General features: G+C 44.9%; 1 protein-coding gene across 3 annotated transcripts in view; it reads left to right on the plus strand.

Annotated features, from left to right (window-relative positions):
* The window catches only part of STOX1 (storkhead box 1), a 51,338-nt gene that overhangs the window by 25,143 nt on the left and 5,212 nt on the right, over positions 1–20,983 (plus strand). For all 3 annotated transcript variants that reach the window (XM_032608503.1, XM_032608506.1, XM_032608504.1), the window contains exon 2: positions 19,104–19,256. In XM_032608503.1, coding sequence (XP_032464394.1) covers positions 19,104–19,256 — 153 coding nt within the window. The remainder of the gene's footprint in view (positions 1–19,103; positions 19,257–20,983) is intronic.

The raw sequence follows: 20,983 nt of genomic DNA on the forward strand, positions 1-20,983 counted from the left end.
TGCTTATACAAAGAAGTTAATTGCCCCTCCTTTCCTTTCTGAAAGGAGAAAAACCTTTGCTATTTGGAGACTGGATGGAAAGCACTCTGGGTTCTCTAACTTTTTGCAATGTAAACACATCTTTCCAGCAGTCAGATAAGCTCCAGTTTTTTGACTGGAGATGTCTCCAAGGTCCTGGGCCTCATTTTCCCTTGAAATATAAACACATACCTCCAGAGTTGGGTGAATCTGTGGAGTTCACTGTCTGTATAGTTGCAAATTAATTTTGTAAGACTTGCTCTTAGCCCAGCATCCCAAGTTTTCAGAAAATTTATTTAAAAAACCCCAACTCTGCAGAAACACAAAACTATTTTCTCTCTACCCCACGTTTCCACCTCTTGTGTTTCTCCATAGTTGGCTACTGGTAAATTGTCCCATAAAATGCCACTCCATTGGTCATTTTGTTTTAATCTGACCAGTGGGAGCTAGGACTAAATCCATTGGGTTTGTCTCATATAACTTTATTTTTGGCTGTGTTGGGTCTTCGTTGCTGCACGCGGGCTTTCTCTAGTTGCAGTGAGCGGGGGCTATTCTTCATTGCAGTGCGCGGGCTTCTCATCGCGGTGGCTTCTCTTGTTGCAGAGCACAGGCTCTAGGTGCACAGGCTTCAGTAGTTGTGGCTCGTGGGCTCTAGAGCGCAGGCTCAGTAGTTGTGGCGCACAGGCTTAGTTGCTCCGCGGCACCTGGGATCTTCCCAGATCAGGGCTCGAACCCGTGTCTCTTGCATTGGCAGGCGGATTCTTAACCACTGCACCACCGGGGAAGTCCCTGGGTTTGTCTTAAACAGCACTTACCCAGCAGGACTCCCAAAGGCAGAATGAGGTCAGTCCCATTGTATTGGTCTTAGTCTCAGCCTCCAAGGCTCCTCCTGGTTTTAGTCAGTTGAATGCATCTCATTTACCATAAAGGTCTACCTTAGAATGTGTGGTGGCTTCCTCAGGTTCCTGTACTAATGTTCCCTACCTGGCCCGAGGCAGACCCCCAGGTAGAGCTGTATATATTAATGCTTTGCACAGACTTTGCCATGACCTGCAAGAAAGAAATCTGTGGCAAATTCTATCATTCATATAACTGGCCCCAGTGAGTTGCAGCTGCCCTGAATGCCTTTGAGGCTGAGGCAGGGTCATGAATCACATCAGCTAAAGTGAGGATAAATTTCATACCAGTTTTCTAATGGAACAACTCACATTGTAGGTAAGCTTCCCACGGAGTACATGTCTGAGGGCTACTTGGTCTACCTGCGGTATTTCCTTAAAGAGCATCTTTTTTTTTTTTTTTTTTTTGACCACGTGGCATGTGGGATCTTAGTTCCGCCAACAGGGATCAAACCCACGCCCCCCCTGCATTGGAAACGAGGAGTCTTAACCACTGGACCTCCAGGGAAGTCCCTGGGGTATTTCCTTAAACCCTTGAAAGTTTCTGATAACCATCTCCAAATGTAAGTCAGTGTTTTTACCAGAGGTAAGTTAATGCCTGCATTTCATGCATACAGCCCCAGAGGGCACACATGGCACCCCTGGAAGCAAAGAGTTTACAATTATTAGGGCCCCCAAGTGAGACTATACATCAGTTAGGCTGCACAAGTGGGCAGGATGCCTACCTCCGACCTCCCACCAGTGGATAAGTTTGGGCACTCTGCACTTCAGCCCAAATAATTCAGGTCAGTTCAGTTTTCAGTGCAGTTTCAAGCAGTCTTGCTTGCCCCTGCCACCAGTTCATCTGTCCCTGCGGTGCAGGTGACATCTGGAGGCGTTCTTCATGTAAGCACAGGAGCCGGGCCCGTCCCCTCCTGTCTGGTCAGTGTCAGGCAGCAGTCAGCTGGAATTTGGGAGTGTTCATAGCAGCAAGGAGGGTGGGTAGGAAAGGGGGCGCAGGGCAGCTGCTTGCGAGAGCAGCGAGGGGTGGCCTCCTTCTGGGAGGAGAGCTCCAGGAGCAGATTCTGAAAAACAGAGGTTGGTAATCCCTGCCCACCCCCGGCATCCCGCACCCCCCCCCACCCCCCCCCCCCCCCCCCCCCCCCCCCCCCCCCCCCCCCCCCCCCCCCCCCCCCCCCCGCCCCGGGTCTAAAGTTTTCCCTTCCCTTGCTTTTTTTTTTCCCCTTCCATTGTTACAAAATCAGTGTGTCTCATTACTGTAATTCCACAGGTTTCTTCCATCCTCCTCCTCTCACCCAGACCTTTCCTCCAGGAGGGTGGGTGCAAGAGAGACAGAAAGCCTCCTCACAGAACGTTTTCACACAATTCAAACAGACTTAATTATTAAATCTAAATCTACTAAGACCCTTTTCAGGCAAGCTGATCTGGAGTTATTGTTAGGGGACAGAGAGGAAGATACATTATGTCCAGAAGAATGGTCGGGGCAGAGTTTTGAATTAAAACATTTTTTTGAAATCGATCTATATGGCCCCTGCCCTTAGAGAGAGGATCAGCCCTCCCTGGTGAACCCTGAATTGAAGAGTCAAGCTGCCTTACTGAGGTGTAAGTTGAAAGGTGAGTCAGACCAACAGCTGATTGGTAGTGACCTCTGCCCGAACCAGAAAAGGCACAAATCACCCTGACAGCAAAAATCAGAAAGACCGAACCCAAAAAGCCAACAGCAGTGAGAGCTTCCCAAGGGGGTGGATGGGCCCCGCTTCTTGTGATTTGACCTTCCTCGTCTTGCAGCTTCCCTAGGAGTCCCACCAGGAGAGTCAGGCTTTCCTGATCGGCAGCGACCTCTTCAGAGGACAGGCCTTTCCATAGGCTTTTGCTATGCAGACAGGTCCACCAGCATTCATGGTCCATTTCCACAGCTCACAGCCCCAAAAGAGGGTGTCTTTCAACAGTTTCAGAGTCCGTTTCAGTTGTGCTCACGGAGCAGGGAGACCACACTTGTTTTCAGCTTAGCAGAGCTTGAAACCACAACAGGCTTCATTCAGTGAGCCTGGCCCAGGCAATTGAGGGAAACCTTGTGAATCCATGATTCCCCCTGACCCCCTCCCCAAACCAGCAGCTTTTCCTTGCTTGGGGCGGCAGAGGGGATAGCTGCCCCTTTCTTGTACAAAGCTAAAACGCTGCTTGGCTAGCAGGGCTTTTCTTGCAAGGACTTTTTTTTAAAGCTCCTTTCACCTGTCAGTCACAGAGTTGACCCACAACTTCATGATACACAAATGGGTGATCTGATTTCCTCAAGAGCTCATGAGCAAGCTTAAAAGCCACTTTTCAAAAAGGCATGTATCTAGGAACCATCAAGTGTACCTTAATCTGGAAACTGTCTCCCTTTGCCTACTCTCTTGGCCATACTACCTTTCCTAAAGCAAACGTCGTAGCCAAACTCCAGTACAGGGACTTGTTCTGTCTGCCATACCTAGAGTCCATTAAGCTTTCAGACCTCCAATTTGATGGTAAGAAGCCAGCAGTTTTCTCCTCATTGCCAGAACCTCTGGGTTAAGAGGCATCTGTTTCAGCTACAGGTGGCAAAAAAACAAGGGAATTCCATTACCACTTCTTTTTGCATCTTTCTCTGATTGAGAGGAGGTGATCCCTCTCAAGCACTTATGACAAGCATGTAACATCCAGATCAATTTCTGCCATACATTCAGATGCAGCAGCACAGAAACCAATGCAAAGCCATGTTTAAACTTTTTTTCCCCGCTGCCAAGTTTTACACAAACTCCTAGCCGTTAAAGTCAGCATTTACAGGGATAAAAGTCACAGCTGCAGGGAGAAGCTGTTTCCTCACAGCTAGTGGGGAATGCGGAAGGGAGGCAAACTGCAGGCTGCAGGGTGGCATTTTATTTATTTATTTGGCTGCATGGGGTCTTAGTTACGGCACGCAGGCTCTTCGTTGCGGTGCGCGGGCTTCTCTCTAGCGCGTGGGCTCTCTAGTTGTGGCGCACGGGCTTAGTTGCTCTGTGGCATGTGGGATCTTAGTTCCCCGACCAGGGCTCGAACCCACGTCCCCTGCATTGGAAGGCAGATTCTTAACCACTGGATCACCAGGGAAGTCCCGGGGTGGCATTTTAGAACAGCGCCCTCCTTTTGCCCCCCTGACCTATGTGAGAAGGCTCCAGGACTTTTCTGCTCACTCACCGAGGTTTCACTCTGTATTCCTCAGTATCTCCTTTCATCCCGTGTCCCCTCCCCACATGGCTACATGGTGCTGGTATCCAATAGAGCTCTCAGTATTCCAGTCCCCCATCCACTCCCATTTCCCCCTTTGTGAAGGGACTCATGTAGTGCCTTCTGAAACAGGAAGATCAGCTGGGGTAGAAAAGGAGCTAAGGATCAGAGGGGAGCAGAGAAGTGTCTTCAGGATAGCAATCCAGATTCTGTCCCTGCGGTCCTGGGCAGCTTAGCTGTGTGGTCCTCCTAGACTTGCTCTGGCTGTGGAGCTAATTACCTCCCTCCTCTCCCCTGTGGGAGAGAGCAGCCTAAGCTTCTCTTGTCCCACCTAGAGTCCACCTTTAAGAATTTCAGGGTCCAGTCAGAGGAGAGAGCAAAATCCCAAAGTGCCATTAGGCTGCTGTGTTTCAAGCCTATCTCCTAACACCCAGCTAACAAACTTCCTAATCCTTTCAACAGACCTGCCTCTGGTTCCCATGGATCTTCTTCACATCCTGCTAACCAGCCTCAGGGCTCTCATCTGTCTCTCCCAGTAAACCATGAAACACACAGAATCCCATCATCCTTGCTACCAGAATTGTTGGGTCTTTACTATTCATCTTTATTAATTTCATTCTCAATGCACATAGATATTCTAGATCAGACAGGTTAGTTATTATTTATGCAATAATTTAAAAATAATAATATTATGTAAGTAATTATAACTGCATCAGTACCTTTTGCCCCAGTGCTTACCTGGGCGATGCGATGAAAGCCAGATGGGAAAATCTCCAGCAGGGGTGTCAGACACTCCATAGGTGAGGGGTGGAGAAAAGTGAATTTTCTTGGCTTATGTGCAGGAGAAAGAGGCACCTGCTTCCTTCTCTCCCAGAAAGAGGGAGAAAAACCTTTGTTGCATGGAGACAGGATGGAAGGATCCTGGGTTCTTCCTCTAACCTTCTAGAATATAAATACATATCTGCAGGAGCCAGAACAACCCTGGTGGCTCCAGTTTTTTATGACTTAGAGCTGACTCCAAGGTCTTGGCCTCATTTTCGCTTGAAATGTAAACACACCATCCGAGTTAGGTAAATCTCTCTAGAGTCATCTCACTATACAGTTGTAAGTTAACCTTGCTGAGGATCCCAAGTTTTCAGCATCCTTTATCCAGAAAAACCCCAACTCTTCAAAGTCAGAGATTTAGCTTCTCTTGCCTAACAGTTTGCTCCACTGGACCACGTTGGGAGCAGGGCGGAGGTACCACTCCCAAGACCCAGCAGTTTGTGCTGCCCCAGGTAAATCCATAAGAACTGGCTTTGCTCTCCTGCCATGTGAGCTTCAGCACCATGCCTTGGGCTGCCAGGCTAAAGCGTGAGGCGGCAGCGAGAAAAGGAGGAGGCAGCTTGAGCGAGAGGGTCGGTGAGTGAACAGGCGTTGAGGAAACCTTCCACATGTGGGTACTGGGAGTACTTTGTGTGCAGTGCTGGGGGAGAGGATATTTCTTGAGTAAACAGAGAACGTCAGTGTTAGATTCCTAAAAAGGAAGATGAGGGGGCTGGGGAAGCAATAAGCTAGGAAGCAAGTGTATTTAAAAGGTATATTGATAAAAGCCACTTCCTCTGGAGAGAGGAGGGAGGAAGAATCTGTTCCTTCCCGAGGCTGGGGAGGGAGGGGCCGGCCTGATGCCAGGAGCTACAAATACCATCCCCCAGGACCCCTCCCTCTCCCAGGGGCCCAGGGGGACCCGGGCTCGAGGTGGCATGTGCTACTGCTGGTAACGGGCTGAGTGCTGGCTGCCTCCTGTCCCCTCCTACCCTCAGTCTCCTCCCCCTCTGATCAGAAAGACCAAAGGGTCCAGAGGTCCTGAAAGTTGCCAGGAGCTTCCTGATTGCGGTCTTTGCTGGAGTGAGGTTCTGGATCCCTGGCCAATGGTTTGCTGAGGGGTGGGGCTTCCGGGGCTGGGGGCTGGGCACACACACACACACAAATAATAAATAAAATAAAAAATAAAAGATATGGTGGAGCCCCTTTTCTGGGCTGAAACCCAAGAGAGCGAGGAAGAGGGAACATGTCCATTTGTTCTGCTTGGGGTTAGGGGGCCATGTCTGTATGGAAGGCAAAGCGGGGGTCAGGTAACTTCTGCAGATGGACCCTAGCGGCTTCTGCCTGGACAGCCTCACCACACGATGTGCACAAGGCCACACTCTTTTTCCCAGAACATAATCTGAGAAACCGTCTGGCTGCCTTGGGTCAAAGGTGCAGTAATGGATGGCTTAGTGAGAAGTAGGTGGTCAGCTCCTAGAAACAGTGACCAGATGACCCTCACATGTAAAGATCATAGTGATCAAGACCTACGGCCTCTTTTAAGATTTCTCAGGGTGGTGACCTTTACGTTTCATTCCTAAGGGCATGACCTTGTAGAAATATGCTAAAGTCCAGTCACATCTGCCCCGATGTAAGATGAAGCTTTCTGTGCTGAAGAAAAGGAACTTCACTATCTTAAAATCAAAAAGTTTATGTCTTTTAAAGTTTCTAACAGCCTAGAAGTGCTTCTTAGTAAAATACATTTATGTGAGTTGTATCCCCGGAGTGGCTTTTATCTTTTAAAAGTTAATATTTCAGGGGTCCAAAAGGTAGTCTGTAGTCAACTTGAAAGCAGGCGGAGCATAGCAGACAGTCTGGGAGAAGTGAAAGAGTGTTGATGCAGAAACTCAATGATGCTTTCCAGATTTGGTGGGAGAGAGGGTGGCTGACCCAGGCAGAGCAGCCTGCTGGGGGGCCTGGCGAAGCACCTGTGGACACTGATAAGCTTCTCTGGATTCTGGGCAGATCCTGTTCATTTTTCTGAGTCACCCAACCCTCACCTCCTTCAGTAGGAGAGGAGCAGGTAAGGCTGTGATGTTTGTGATGCTTTTTTGTAAAGTGTGTGTGGGGGGTAAGAGGTAGCATTGTGTGTGTTTATCTCATGTTGCAAAGTAGAGCCCTGTCCCAGCTCCCTTCACACCACAGAACCCAGTCCTCTTTGGAGCGGGAGGCCTCTGCTGGGCTTAACCCACCACCACGCAGACCCAGCCGCAGAGACCTGGGACCTGGGTGGGTCCAGGCACTTTCAGGACCGAAGACAACTTTCTTCAGCAAATGACAGGGATTACTCACCCCTCAAATATAAGTGGGGGTTATTCATTATTTGCCTCTTTAAATCTTGAGTTAATCTTACATTGATGTTAACGGTGATATTGACTTACTGGCTCTTTTTCACAAGACTTCCTTTCAGGAGAGATTGAAAGGCATCCCGTTCCTAGGGCTGTGACTGTAGATACCCATTTTGAGATCGAGCTGTAACAGCTGTGACAGTTCTTATCTTCCTCTCTGTGATTTCTACATGCAATAAGGATATCCTTTCTCATCTAGAGGAGAGTGCCACTGTAACCTTTTTAGTACAGATTTCCCCAGTTAAAAATTAGCAAAACTAGCTAAAGCTTCTGCATCTCTTTCTTCTCATGGCATGTCCCCCGACTTGACATGATAAGGGAAAAGCAGCAGGGGCCCTGACACCTTTTCTGTAAATATCCATCAGTGTGACATTCTAGCTTCACAGCAGTTAAGCTGTTGACATAAAAGCATCCGGCTGGTATAAAATCCAGAAGTTTAATCAGGCCCTCGGCAAGACAAACATTTTGCACACAGCAGAAAATATGAGGAGGAGATGAATGTCTCTCTCAATACTTGACTAAGTGTATTGGTTAGACATGTGTTGCAGATTATAGAAAACCCTCTAGAAATGGCATGAACAAATAAGGGGTAGATTTGCATCATCACAAGAAGTTTGGAGGTAGGCAGCCCCCGGGGGCCAGCACAGTCGCTCAGCAAGGCTGTCAGACACCAGGGCTCTTTCTTTCTTTCTGCTTTGACTTCCTTAGTGGGTGGTCTTTTGACATTGTGCTTGTCACCTCATGGTCACAAGGTGGCTGCAATCTCTTCAGGATCCAGGCTGGAAGAAAGAGTCAAGAATGAAAAGGGAAAATATGAGGGAAGGGCCTTTTCTTCGTGAGGCCTCTTCTGGCACTGGTAGCTGGCTGCCTGTATCTCGTTGACCACCATGAAGATGTCACATGCCCACTAGTTTTAAGTGAGGCTGGGAAATTAAGTAATATGCTTTCCTGCCTCTGCACTAGAGGAAGGCAAAGAAAAAGATGACTGGGAAGGTGGGTTGAATGTGCCAACGTACAATTTCTGCCACAAGGGGTCACAGTAAAGTACTACTGAATGGAAGAAAACAGGGCTAGCAGTAGGCCTTACCTACATAAATTGTTTTCTCCCAGGTTGGGAGTAGGTCATGGTCAGGACTGGTGTCCGACCAAATAGGCTATGGAAGTTGGGAAAAGAAGAGTCAGGATTGGCTAAGAAATCCATCCATGTGCAGAACTAGCGCCCTACAAGAAGCCCTCCACGTACTAATAATGATGGAACGAGGGACGATCAAGTTTAATATCCCTAATTTGGGAAGAGATGTTAAAGAGTGCTAATATCGGTAGGACTGATGTGTGTCAAATATTATTCCAGGTACTTATGGATGTTTTCCCACAGTAACGTTTGAACCAAATACTGTTGTTCATGTTGAACAGTCACTAATGAATACTCGAAGAGGGCACACAGTAAGTGGAAGTGGAGGATTTGAGCCCAGGCCTGCCCGACCAATTCCAGGACTCTCTTTCTTATCCCATGCGGCCTTAGGTACCCCGAGGCCCCACAGGGACAAGTCTGGTTCATCTTCCTTATGATGGTGGTGCCCAGGCATCCACGAACTTCTGAGTGGGACCAGGAATACTGAGTCCCAGTCCTACCAATTATAACCCTCATAGTGGGTTATGATTGCCTCCAACCACTGCTCTTCCTCTAGAACAGGAGCCCCCCTGAGGGCGAAGACTGTGTCATGTTCACTGTCGTATCCCAACCTAACTGGCATAGAGTAGGTGCTCAATAAATATTTGCTGGATAAGCAATGATTGAAGAACTGTGCTATTACAATATCTGTATTATGAGTGCCTGATGCTACACTGTGGTAGCCACTCGTTAAATTTTTCTTAAGTGGTCCATGTAGGAAGGAGACTGTATCTCCAACTGACAGGTTTAGAGAACAATTCATGGGAGAGTCAGTCAGCATTGAGCCTGTCTTTGTGACAGGAGTTTGAAACACTGAGGCTCGGGGAAGAGTGCTTTAGGTGGAGGAAGTGGGGACAAGGTCGTAGAGATGGGAAAGTACAGACTATTCAGGGAGAGGCCAACCTGAATGGAGAGAAGTCACAGCTGAAGGGTAATAGTAGGTATGGGAGAAAAGGGATTGTTGCCAAATATGATTGGGAAACATTGGGTTAAGTAAGCTAGGTTTTCTGTTACAATTCTCAGAGCCTTTAACAATGCTCCTGTGACTCCAAGCCTCATTTCTCAAACATTTGGCCTTTGGGGCCCTTTTCTTGCAGAGCATTTCATGGAATGAATTTTCCACAGAATGCATTTTGGGAAATGTTGATCTAGTTCAGCTCCACATTTATAGACAAGGAAACTGAGACCCGGAGAAGAGAGGTGGCTTATTCAGAGCCACAGAGCAGAACTTGGATTAGAACCCAGATCAGATCACTTGACCTCCAGTATAGTGCTCATTTGTAATGTGAAGACTATGTGTTTATAAAGGACAGCTTCTTCCTTACAGGGAACTTTTATTTATCTGTTATTCAGACAACAACCTTGGTGCTAAAATTTCCCCCAGTTTTGTACAGTGGTATTTTATATTCATCACCTTGATGCTGAGCAGAGATGAGAGCTGCTGTCATTGCCTGTGCAGCCTCCAGAATTTTGGGAAGAAGGTTTGTCTTAAATCAGCCCCATGTTTGCCTGGAGGGCAAAGAAAAGATGCTTTTTCTGTACAGCCATTTTTAAGGGGATACAGGGACTGCAGAAGTTTACAACTTGTGCTTCTCTCCTCAGCCTTTTCTTGTCCCCAGCCTGCTGTGGTAGGCAGAATGGGCCCCCAAAGATGTCCACATCCTAATCCCTGGAACATATGAATATGTTACCTAATATGGCAAAAGGGACTTTGCAGATGTAATTAGGTTATGGACTTTAGGGAGATTATCCTGGATTATGTGGGTAGACCCAATCTAATCACATGAGCCCTTAAAAGCAGAGAACTTTCTCTGGGTGGAAGCAGAAGCAAAGCAACAGAAGAGCAAGTCAGAGAGAAATGAAGTATGAAAAAGACTCCATGCTGTCTTGAAGATGAAGGGGGCAACATGACAAGAAATGCCGGTGGCTTTAAGTTGCTGAGAGAGGCGCCATCAAAGGAACAGGGACCCCGGTCCTCAGTCCTACAACCACAAGGAACTGAATTCTGCCAAAAACATGAATAAGCATGGAAGCAGATTCTCCCCTCCAATCATAGCCTAGGCCCTGAGTCCCGGAGCAGAGGAACCAGTGGAGCCCATCAGACTTCTGACTTCTAGGCTGTGAGATAATAAATTTGTGTTGTTTTAAGCTGCTTGTTTATTTTGACAGCCTTAGGAAACTAACACACCTGAGTAAAGTCATTAACATATCCAAAGTGGAAGCTGTGAAGGGAATAGAGGTTAGGAAGGGGCACCACTGGGCTGAGGGCTTTGGGGCTGTGTGTGAATTAGTTTTTAGCATTTTTTAAAAAGATCAGTTGATTTGAGTCATTCACATCCTTCCCTCCCAGCCAGGCATCCCTGTATCTCTATGGGGAAAGGCTGCTGGAGGCTCAGAGGGCTCCCTGACAGGGCCAACTACGTGTCTTTTCAAGCATATCTGTGCGCTGTGACAACCAGATTCTGAGGTCTCCTTCATAAATGGCCCAAGACCTTTGCAACTCAACTGCTGGCCAATATTAGTGGATATATCACTTGAAATAAAGGGGCCTCTCATTTACTAATCCTGACAGGTTGAAGTGCTGTTATTAAAGATAGCACTAAGGGCTCCTGCTGGTGAGCAGCCCAGGCTTCTCTGGGAAGCCTGTAGCTTTTCAACAGAGGGCATTTCCCAGAAGGGGAGCCGTTTGTCTGGGGCTCCAAAATAAACATCACCATGCCGGAGAAGGAATTTCAGCTTCCATGGTAGATAACCCGACTACCCTTAGATCTACAGCCAGTTTCTGAGTCTTGGTACTCTTTTGTTTCTAAACGTGGAGGAAGGTGTTTGCATTCTTTTATTTTAGTAAAATAAAAGGGAGACATGGAGAGGGGCTCGGCTTTGCTGGCCTGAAACCTTTCTTCTTTTTGTTCCCATTTTGTTTGATTTTCTGAACCTATTTAAGGTTTTAACACAACAGATCTAATTATTTAAAGTCATGGAAATTTTTGCACAGCATCTAATCTCGGATGAGACACATTGTTACAGAGTACTTTTCATTTTTTAAAAGCTCAGGATTAATTTTAATGTTAAAGAAATTTGGAAATTCTGTACTGGATAAAAGTGCAGTTTAAAATCAGGGAAGCTTCTTGGATTACTTAGGACAAAACATCCTTTTTTATCAAACTTGACTGTATCTGCAGGCTGTTTTATTCATGCTCTATTGTCATCTCTAAAGCACGTAGAAGATGCTTTTCCCACAGTGTGATTCAATACAGGCGCCCAAAAAGATGCTCTCGGATTTCATGTGTCTGGGTAATTAGCTGAGTTTGAGCAGCTCAGTTAAACCGTTTGAAGGTCAATAATGCATGAATTTCTGGCAGACTGCCTAGAAGAGCCCATAAACACACTTGTATAAGGACTAAACATGTTTATTTTGTGTTTTAAATATGAAATAACGTTAGGATTAGTTTTGCCTAGAATTTAATTTTATGGCAGATTCATGTTTTAGTGTGACACAGAATAGTTCTGATGTGAATCCTTTCCAAATTTCCAAAGAAATATTTCCTCTCTTTTGCATATTTGCTAGCACAGTTTCTTATGGACCTTAAAATCAAATTCAAGCACCCCAAATTAAAATGTCAGAGTTTAGATTCCATGAGGAGGCCCTCTTGGAATTTGTTTAGGTGCCTTAATTAAAAGCATAAGATAAATGTAAATACTGCATGGTAGTTAATTTTTTCCCCCTAAAGATAAAGTGTTTATGGAAAACTAATTTTGTCCCTAAAATTTAACTACAGCATTCAGATATCAAAATAAACACATTCAATTTTGATAAAGATGCTTTTACTTCAGAGATTTTTTCAGTGAACAAAGCAAATGCAGGTTTGGACCAGCAGCTTGTATCTTGATTTTGGTTCTGCCTTTCTCACTTGGAAAGTGCAATGTTTAGGCTTGTTTTAACTTAGTAAAACTTCCAACTGATTATCTGTAACCTGGCAGATTTAGGAGTCCTGTGTTCCTGGTTGAAGAGTTCTCCAGTACCATAGCTCCTGGGGAGGGTTTGCTTGTTCTACTCCAGCTGCCTTATCTGGGTCTGGTGAAAGGCAATCTTGCTGTGTCCATATTTGTCATGAATGTACCTCTTGCTATTTTTACACTGGGGCATGAGTATTCATGCCTCATGAATTGTCCAGGAAATAGCTCTTTCAGCCACTTCTTTTTGCTGTTAGAAAACAGCCAGGTTAGGGTATTCTAGAGGCCTTCAACCTGAGGCATATGGTGGAGGCCTTTGTGTCCTGACATAAAGAAACCACCTCCTTTTCCTCAGAATTTTGATGAGGTTTTTCATTGCAGTGGATTATTGCTGAGCTATTGTCACCAGCTCCGGGAACAAGCCACACTCCCAGGGTTCTGCTCCTAATGGCCAGGGGCTTTCTAGACCACTGTCATTAGGGACCAGGGAGCAGGAATTGATTGCCTGAGGTTATATGAATTTATGTCCATCACACAGGAAGCTGATTCTAGTCACAGTTTTAGGATCCCAAGCCATGAGGAGCCTGCTCCAGACTTTACTGGATGTCATCTGCTTTTGATAGTGGAGAGCTCCATATTTTCATTTTATCTACATGCTACGTACATTTAATTTGCCTTGCATTTTTTTTCTTCCCTAAAAAAGTGGACTCTTGGGCTTCCCTGGTGGCGCAGTGGTTGGGAGTCCGCCTGCCGATGCAGGGGACGCGGGTTCGTGCCCCGGTCCGGGAGGATCCCGCGTGCCGCGGAGCGGCTGGGCCCGTGGGCCATGGCCGATGGGCCCGCGCGTCCGGAGCCTGTGCTCCGCGACGGGAGAGGCCACGGCAGTGAGAGGCCCGCGTGCCGCAGGAAAAAAAAAAAAAAAAAAAAAAAAAAAAAAGTGGACTCTTAAAGAATAATTGTTTTCAAACTCATATAATGTGCCTCATTATTATAACTTGGAATTTAAAAAAAATTTATATACCAACTAAATCCTTTGGGAATACAATAAGGTAGCAATAAAAATGTCCTTTGCAGAAAAGGTAGCATTAAATGTAGCAGGTGCTAATCTGTATGGTTCTACTTTGTTGGGGTTGTTTTTGTGAAACCAGCCTTTTGGCTAAACACTTCTCCCATTTCCGTAGCACCCAAGAGTACAAGACTGTGTGAACTGAGAGAACATTGTTGTGAACTGTTTACTCTGGCCCACCATGCTCCAGCTCAAGGGTCAGAGGTCCACAGCAGGCCTGGACTTAAGGGTGTCTTCAGTTCCTCTGAGGTAGTTGAGGATAAAGCCAAAGGTCTGGCCTTCTCTTATTGTGAAATCTAATTACATTTATAAGAGGGGTCTTCTGCACAGGAAGTTAATTTTTGGTGGAAAACTCTGTAAGAGTCATTGCATTCCAGAAACCCAAGTGCAAGAGTAAGTGAAGCAAACTATGGCTGCAGCTGGAAAATGATTCCTGCATCTGTCACCAATGTTCCTGTGTCAGGGTTCACTCTGCTTTCCTGCACAAAAAACTCTTGATGATTTATGCACCTGAAGACGTATCTTAGCAACGGCTGTGAAGGGGAAATGTACTGAGAAACTTTCTCTAGCCTTTGTCTAGAGGGAGCTCCAAAGCAGAGGTTACATGCTATTTAACATGTTCTCTACAAGGCAGTTGACATATAATTGTATTAGTTTTAAAAAGAAAAAGGCAGGGACTTCCCTGGTGGCGCAGTGGTTAAGAATCCACCTGCCAGTGCAGGGGACACGGGTTTGAACCCTGGTCCAAGAAGATCCCACATGCCGCAGAGCAGCTAAGCCCGTGCGCCACAGCTACTGAGCCTGCTACTAAGCTTAAGGATTGAACTAGAAAATGGGCTGTTTTAGGTCTGACCCAGAGGCATAGTGGAGACCCCTTACTGGACCCTAGTACATACAGCTTCCTTGTTTCCTTTGCACAGAAATGGGCAGCCACTGGCAGGGGGCACAGCAGGGACATCAGACATGTACTGACTTTCTAGCCACTCATCTCTTTATTTTAATGTCTCTGGTCCTCCCCCCTGCACTACACGCCAATCTCAAAGTTCAAAGTTCAAAGTGACTGGGTTTAGGCCACAGATACAGTGAGGCTTGAGTGTGTATTGTGTGGTTGAGCAACTCCTTTTTAGGTTTTGCTCTCTACTTCTCCAGTACTCTAGCCTTTATCTTTCTAGGAGAGAAGAACTTTTCCCTCCTTTTTGAATTAAGGACTTCTAAGTCCATATGAAGTGGGGCAGGTAATCAATTTAAGATCACATACAAGAAAAGTCACTTAGACTGTCTTGGAAGATGGGGAAGAGAGTTATATAAGTTTGTTATAGATGAAGCACATAGAGTTATGTTTAAGAAGCATAAAAATATGTGAAATTGTACTTTAATTCTGTATTTTGTCAGGTTGAGGAGGGAGATGAAAGAGAAGAAAATAAATCTCAGATGTGGAGGGTAAAAAGAAAAGCAAAGGGAATGAAGATAGGGAGAAAGGCTTATTACCCTTAGCTCAGAGGTGGAGTTTCTAGGAGGATTTTGAGTTTTAGGTCAGTTAACGTTCCTCTTGGACATTAAGTTTCATAGCATCATCTCTTATCACCGCCCTTTGAAATGCTGATTGATTAGTCATTCATGCTAGTTTCTCAGAATGCCGTAGGTATCTTAGCATCACCCAGTGGGACAGCAGCAAGCAGGCCAAGAGGAGATCCTTCCCTTGGCTGACAAAGCAGACAGCAATTCTGCCCTGTGTTGTGACCGTCCAAGGTCAAAAATGCCCCAGCCTGCCAAATAGAGCAGCTTAGGTAAACAAGGGAACAGACCAATGTGATCTTTAACAGCAAACTGCTTATCACTTGCCTGATGGCAGTCCTTTATCTTTCATGAAGATACACGAAGTACTCTGAGCCACTTACCATCTTTGGCTACAACCCTTTACCCCTGGCCAGTCCTGTCACTTTCCTTCCTCTTTAACAACCAGTGCAATGTATTGGTTTCCTCACTGTCTCTGGAGAGTCAAATGCAGGGTATAGCCAAGTTTTCTAAATTCTTTGGCTTGCCTCTGGCCACAGTTGACTCCCATGCAGCCCCAGGACCATATTTATTGTTCAGTGGTTAGCTACTTTAACACTGCTGTCATTAACACCCTAACGTCTCCAAAGAGCGGTCCTCAGACCTGCAGCATGAACATCAACTGGGAGGTTGTTAGAAATGGAGGATCATAGGCTCATTTTCAGATCTTCTGAGTCAGATTCTACACACTACCACAATCGCCCGATGATTCTCACATGCACATTAAAGTTTTAGCCCTGTTGGCCTCCCTGACTCCCATCTTTTCGATTCCAGATTGCTTCATCTGCCAGAAACCACACTTAAGTGACCTTGAGACTCAGGGCTCCTTCATAATCTTTGTGTTCATTTTAAAATTTCCTAGGGTACTCTGAGAATGACCCCTCAAACTCCCTTTCTCCTCTTCACCTCCTCATTCCCATTTTTTCTCCTCCCATTGCTATTTTCTTTCTCCCTAACTTTACAGAGATCAGATGACTTTGCTGTGCTAATATTTTTTTCCTTCTATGCCTCAATATATTTCTGGTCTTCTGCCACCCTCTATTTTCTCAAGTTTCAGATGAAGTAATATCCTTCTCATTTCTAACAATAGTTCTTTCACCATTGCCTTTTATTTATTTTTTAATTAATTTTTGGCTGAGTTGGGTCTTTGTTGCTGCACTCGGGCTTTCTCTAGTTGCGGCGAGTGGAGCAGGAGCTACTCTTTGTTGCAGTGCACAGGCATCTCATTGCGGTGGCTTCTCTTTTTTATTTTATTTTATTTTATTTTTTTTGCGGTGGCTTCTCTTGTTGCGGAGCACGGGCTCTAGGCACGCGGGCTCAGTAGTTGTGGCGCACGGGCTTAGTTGCTCCGCAGCATGTGGGATCTTCCTGGCCCAGGGCTCGAACCCGTGTCCCCTGCGTTGGCAGGCAGATCCTTAACCAGTGCGCCACCAGGAAAGTCCCTACCTGTTCCTTTTATACACTTTCCTTTTCCCTTCCTTTAGGATCTTGCTGTCTTACTGGTCTTCTTTCTCACAGAATTATTTCCATCATCTCCACTAAACCCTTCCTTTTTGTATCCAAATATGCAAACATGTTCTTTTAAGAAAATCACAGCATACACATTTCACATTCACTTGATCCTACTTTTTTTCTGGTTTGTGTTCTGTTTCTCCTCTTTCACAATCAGATTTTTCCAACAAATGGTCTAGAACCATGGTTTACAGTTGGGGCAATTTTGACCCCCAGCCCCTTCCTTTCAGGGACATTTGGCAGTATCTGGAGACATTTTTGGTTGCTGCAGCTGTGGGAGGTGTTCCTGGCATCTGGAGGCCAAGGATGCTACTGAACATCGTGCAGTGCATAAGACAGCCCTCACAACAAATAATTCTCTGGCTATGGTGACCAACCATCCTGGTTTGCCTTCAGCTTTCTGGTTATAGCACTGAAAATCCTGTATCCCAGGAAACCCCTCATTCCTGGGCATACTGGGATGGTTGGTCACCCTGTATCTGGCCCCAAACGTCCAAAGTGCCAAGGATGACAAACGCTGCTCTAGAAGGAAGACCCATTAACTTCACTTTCTTCTCACCAACTCCCTTCCCTTCACTCTGTTTTTTTTTTTTTTTTGACTGCACACCATGTGGCTTGTTCCCCAACCAGGGATTGAACCCGCACCCTCGGCAGTGAAAGCACAGAGTCCTAACCACTGGACTGCCAGGGAATTCCCCAATCTGATATTTAATTTCTGTTCCTTTCCATGAAAACAGTTCTCTTGAAAGTCACCAATGGTCACCTTGTTCCAATCAAGTAATCCAATTGCCTCTTCTCCTCCCCTCAACCTTTTTGATCTCTTTCAAGCATTTGACACTGTAAATTTGCTCTTCATTTTTAAAAATATTTTTTATTATTTATTTGGCTGCGCTGGCTCCTAGTTGTGGCACGTGGGATCTTCGCTGCAGCGTGTGGGGTCTTTAGTTGTAGCATGCAAACTCTTTGCTGAGACATGCATGTGGGATCTAGTTCCCTGACCAGGGATCGAACCTGGGGCCCCTGCATTGGGACCACAGAGTCTTAACCACTGGACCACCAGGGAAATCCCTGCTATTCATTTTGAAGTCTTTTCCTCATAATCTTGCTTCTCTCCCTCCTACCCTCATCATCGTGCCTTCTCTCTTTTGTGGGTTCCTATTTCTACTACATCTTAAATGTAGGTAGTCTCTCAGTTAAGTGTTCCTTGGCTCTCTTCTTTACTCTTCTAATAAAAGAATTAATTTCACTCCTTATCTTTTTTTATTTTTTGCCTGTGCTATGCAGCTTGTGATATTAGTTCTCCGACCAGGGATTGAACCTGGACCCTCGGCAGTGAGAGCACGGAGTCGTAACCACTGGACTACCATGGAATTACCTAATTTCACTCCTTATCTTCAGCTCTCATCTTTATTGGTTGATTCCCAAATCACTTTCCTGAGTCCTAGTCCTTCATTTCCAATTAATTGAGGGGTTCCCTTGGATACCCAGCAGAATCTAAAACTCAACCTGATTAATGGCAGGTTAAGAAGAACAATTTTATATGTTGGCAAAGAGGAAAGATAATACAGTCTGTCTTCTATTTCCAGTCTTATCTTCTATTTTGATCTGATATAATCCTTAAACTCTACCCAACCAGGATAACTCTCTCCATGCTCTTATATATCTTGTGATTCCCTCCTTCCATGATTTTGTTCCATGTATTCTTAAACGTAGTTTTTTTTGTTTGTTTTTTTGTTTTGTTTTGTGGTACGCGGGCCTCTCACCGCTGCGGCCTCTCCCGCTGTGGAGCACAGGCTCCAGACGCGCAGGCTCAGCGGCCATGGCTCACGGGCCCAGCCACTCCGTGGCATGCAGGATCCTCCCGGACCGGGGCACGAACCCGCGTCCCCTGCATCGGCAGGCGGACTCCCAACCACTGCACCACCAGGGAAGCCCCTGTTCCATGTATTCTTGAAAACTGTAAATCACTTCTGCCTTTTCCTTCTTCAGAACTTCCTAATCATTTCAATCAGGAAAGTGTGGAATGACAAAAATACTGGATTAGGAGTCAGAAGATCTATTTCTGTCACTTTACTTTCTTTTAGGATTGGGACAATTACTTGAACTTTCTATGGCTATATATATTTTAAATAAAGAAATAATAATCCTATCTGTGCCTATCTCAGGTAGCTAATATGAAAAAATGCTTTGAAAGATGTGAATTGCCATATAAGCATTGTCTGACTTGAACTCCAATAGCACTTTGAGCCTTTCATATAGAAACTTATTATCTCTTGCTTATAAAGTAGTGACAATTAGACTTCTTAAAAGTAGAGATCATAAACTAAGCCTTTTTCTTCTGTAGTTTCTATCACTGTGCATATAATGTTAACAGATTGAGTAAAGACTGATGAAAGAAAAGCAATTCCACCTGATATTCAGTCTTTATTCTTGATTCACTAATTCCAAATATTTTATACTATATCAAATTTATCACCTTTTTTTTTTTTTTTTTTTTCAAATCTCCAATTTAGGTGATGTCTTTCCAGTGCAAATGAATCCAATAGCTCAATCTCAGTTTATACCTTTGGCTGAAGTTCTTTGCTGTGCTGTATCTGATATGAATGCCGCTCAGATTGTAGTAACACAGGAATCACTATTGGAACATTTGGTGAAACATTACCCAGGTAGCGTAACAAGTTTTTATCTATTAGTTCATTGTATGTGTTTGGTTTCTATTTATAAATCATCTTAAACACATAAACTGGGCAATATCTAATTCTTTTTCTATTATAGAACCTTGTATTAGAGCCCCGGTGGAAAAAGGTCTGCATCAGCAAGTTTATGAGTATTTCTTTTATTTTCCAGATGAACTTTTTCAAAAATAATTGTTATGGTAATTATTAAGTCAGACTCTGTAGAAAGGAGTGCAAAGGAAAAAAATGAAGATTCAATTTCTCCCCTGCCTCCTTTTTTTTTTGACCGTTCCCCTCGGCATGTGGGATCTTAGCTCCCCAACAAGGGATTAAACCCGTGCCCCCTGCAGTGGAAGCGTGTGTGCGAGTCTTAACCACTGGACCACCAGGGAAGTCCCTGCCTCCTATTCTTTATTTCCTTTTTTTTTTTTTTTTTTGCGGTACGCGGGCCTCTCACTGTTGTGGCCTCTCCTGTTGCGGAGCACAGGCTCCAGACACGCAGGCTCAGCGGCCATGGCTCACGGGCCTAGCGGCTCACGGGCCTAGCGGCTCCGCGGCATGTGGGATCCTCCCAGACCGGGGCACGAACCCGTGTCCCCTGCATCGGCAGGCGGACTCTCAACCACTGCGCCACCAGGGAAGCCCGTGCCTCCTATTCTTTTTTTTTTTTTTTTTCATCTTTATTGGAGTATAATTGCTTTACAATGGTGTGTTATTTTCTGCCTTATAACAAAGTGAATCAGTTATACATATACATATGTTCCCACATCTCTTCCCTCTTGCGTCTCCCTCCCTCCCACCCTCCCTATCCCACCCCTCCAGGCGGTCACAAAGCACCGAGCTGATCTCCCTGCGATGCCTCCTATTCTTAAATTGCTACTTCCCAGAGGTGACATCTTCTGTCATTTATAGTTTCTCATGGACACTTTCATAAGTTGTATTTGAATATATGTATCCTTTTAAAATAAGTTGGATCATTCTCTCTGCACCTTTCCTTTTTTTAACTTAAAGATGTGTTTTTGAGATCTTTCCATATAAGCATATATCGATCTATCTCATTCTTTTCATAGGTGCATGATATCCCAGTGCATGAATGGAGAAGAGTATTTTTTTGTTTTTCCCATTATAAGATATGCTTACTGTAGAGAAATCCAGAAAATATAGAAAAGTAATCACTTATAGTACCACTACTCAAAGGAAACCAATATTAACATATTGATGTATTTTCTTTGTGTTACACATTTTTAACATTGTTTTCATAATATGAATATAATTTTTAACTCTGCTATTCAGAAAGGGAATTTCTTTTAAAATTGTTACCTTCTCAGTTTGAAAAACCACCATAATCCAGATGTTACGTAGTTTGCCCTCACCCAAGCACAGACTGATTTTCATTTTCTCTTTAGATTCTTACTGAGGTTTAAGCTATGAGACTGGTTTTCAAAAACTTCCATGTTTGCTCTCAAGAAGGCTTTCCTTAGTCACAATTTAAATTTATAAAGAGGTTGTATAACTTGGTGTTTGTGTTTGAGTGAACAGATGTTTTTCTTTGCTTAACCGGTAACCTAGCCGTATGTCTTTGTGTAGACGAAATTATATTTCTGTTAGTCAGTTGAATTATGATTATTGTTAATGCTTCTTTGACATTTTAATTATACATATTAATTGTGTTACAGTTAGCTCTGGGTTCATCAAGCAAATGTGTGGTCATTTCTGAG

Source organism: Phocoena sinus, chromosome 16, assembly GCF_008692025.1.
Source record: "Phocoena sinus isolate mPhoSin1 chromosome 16, mPhoSin1.pri, whole genome shotgun sequence".
NCBI classification, from domain to species: domain Eukaryota; kingdom Metazoa; phylum Chordata; class Mammalia; order Artiodactyla; family Phocoenidae; genus Phocoena; species Phocoena sinus.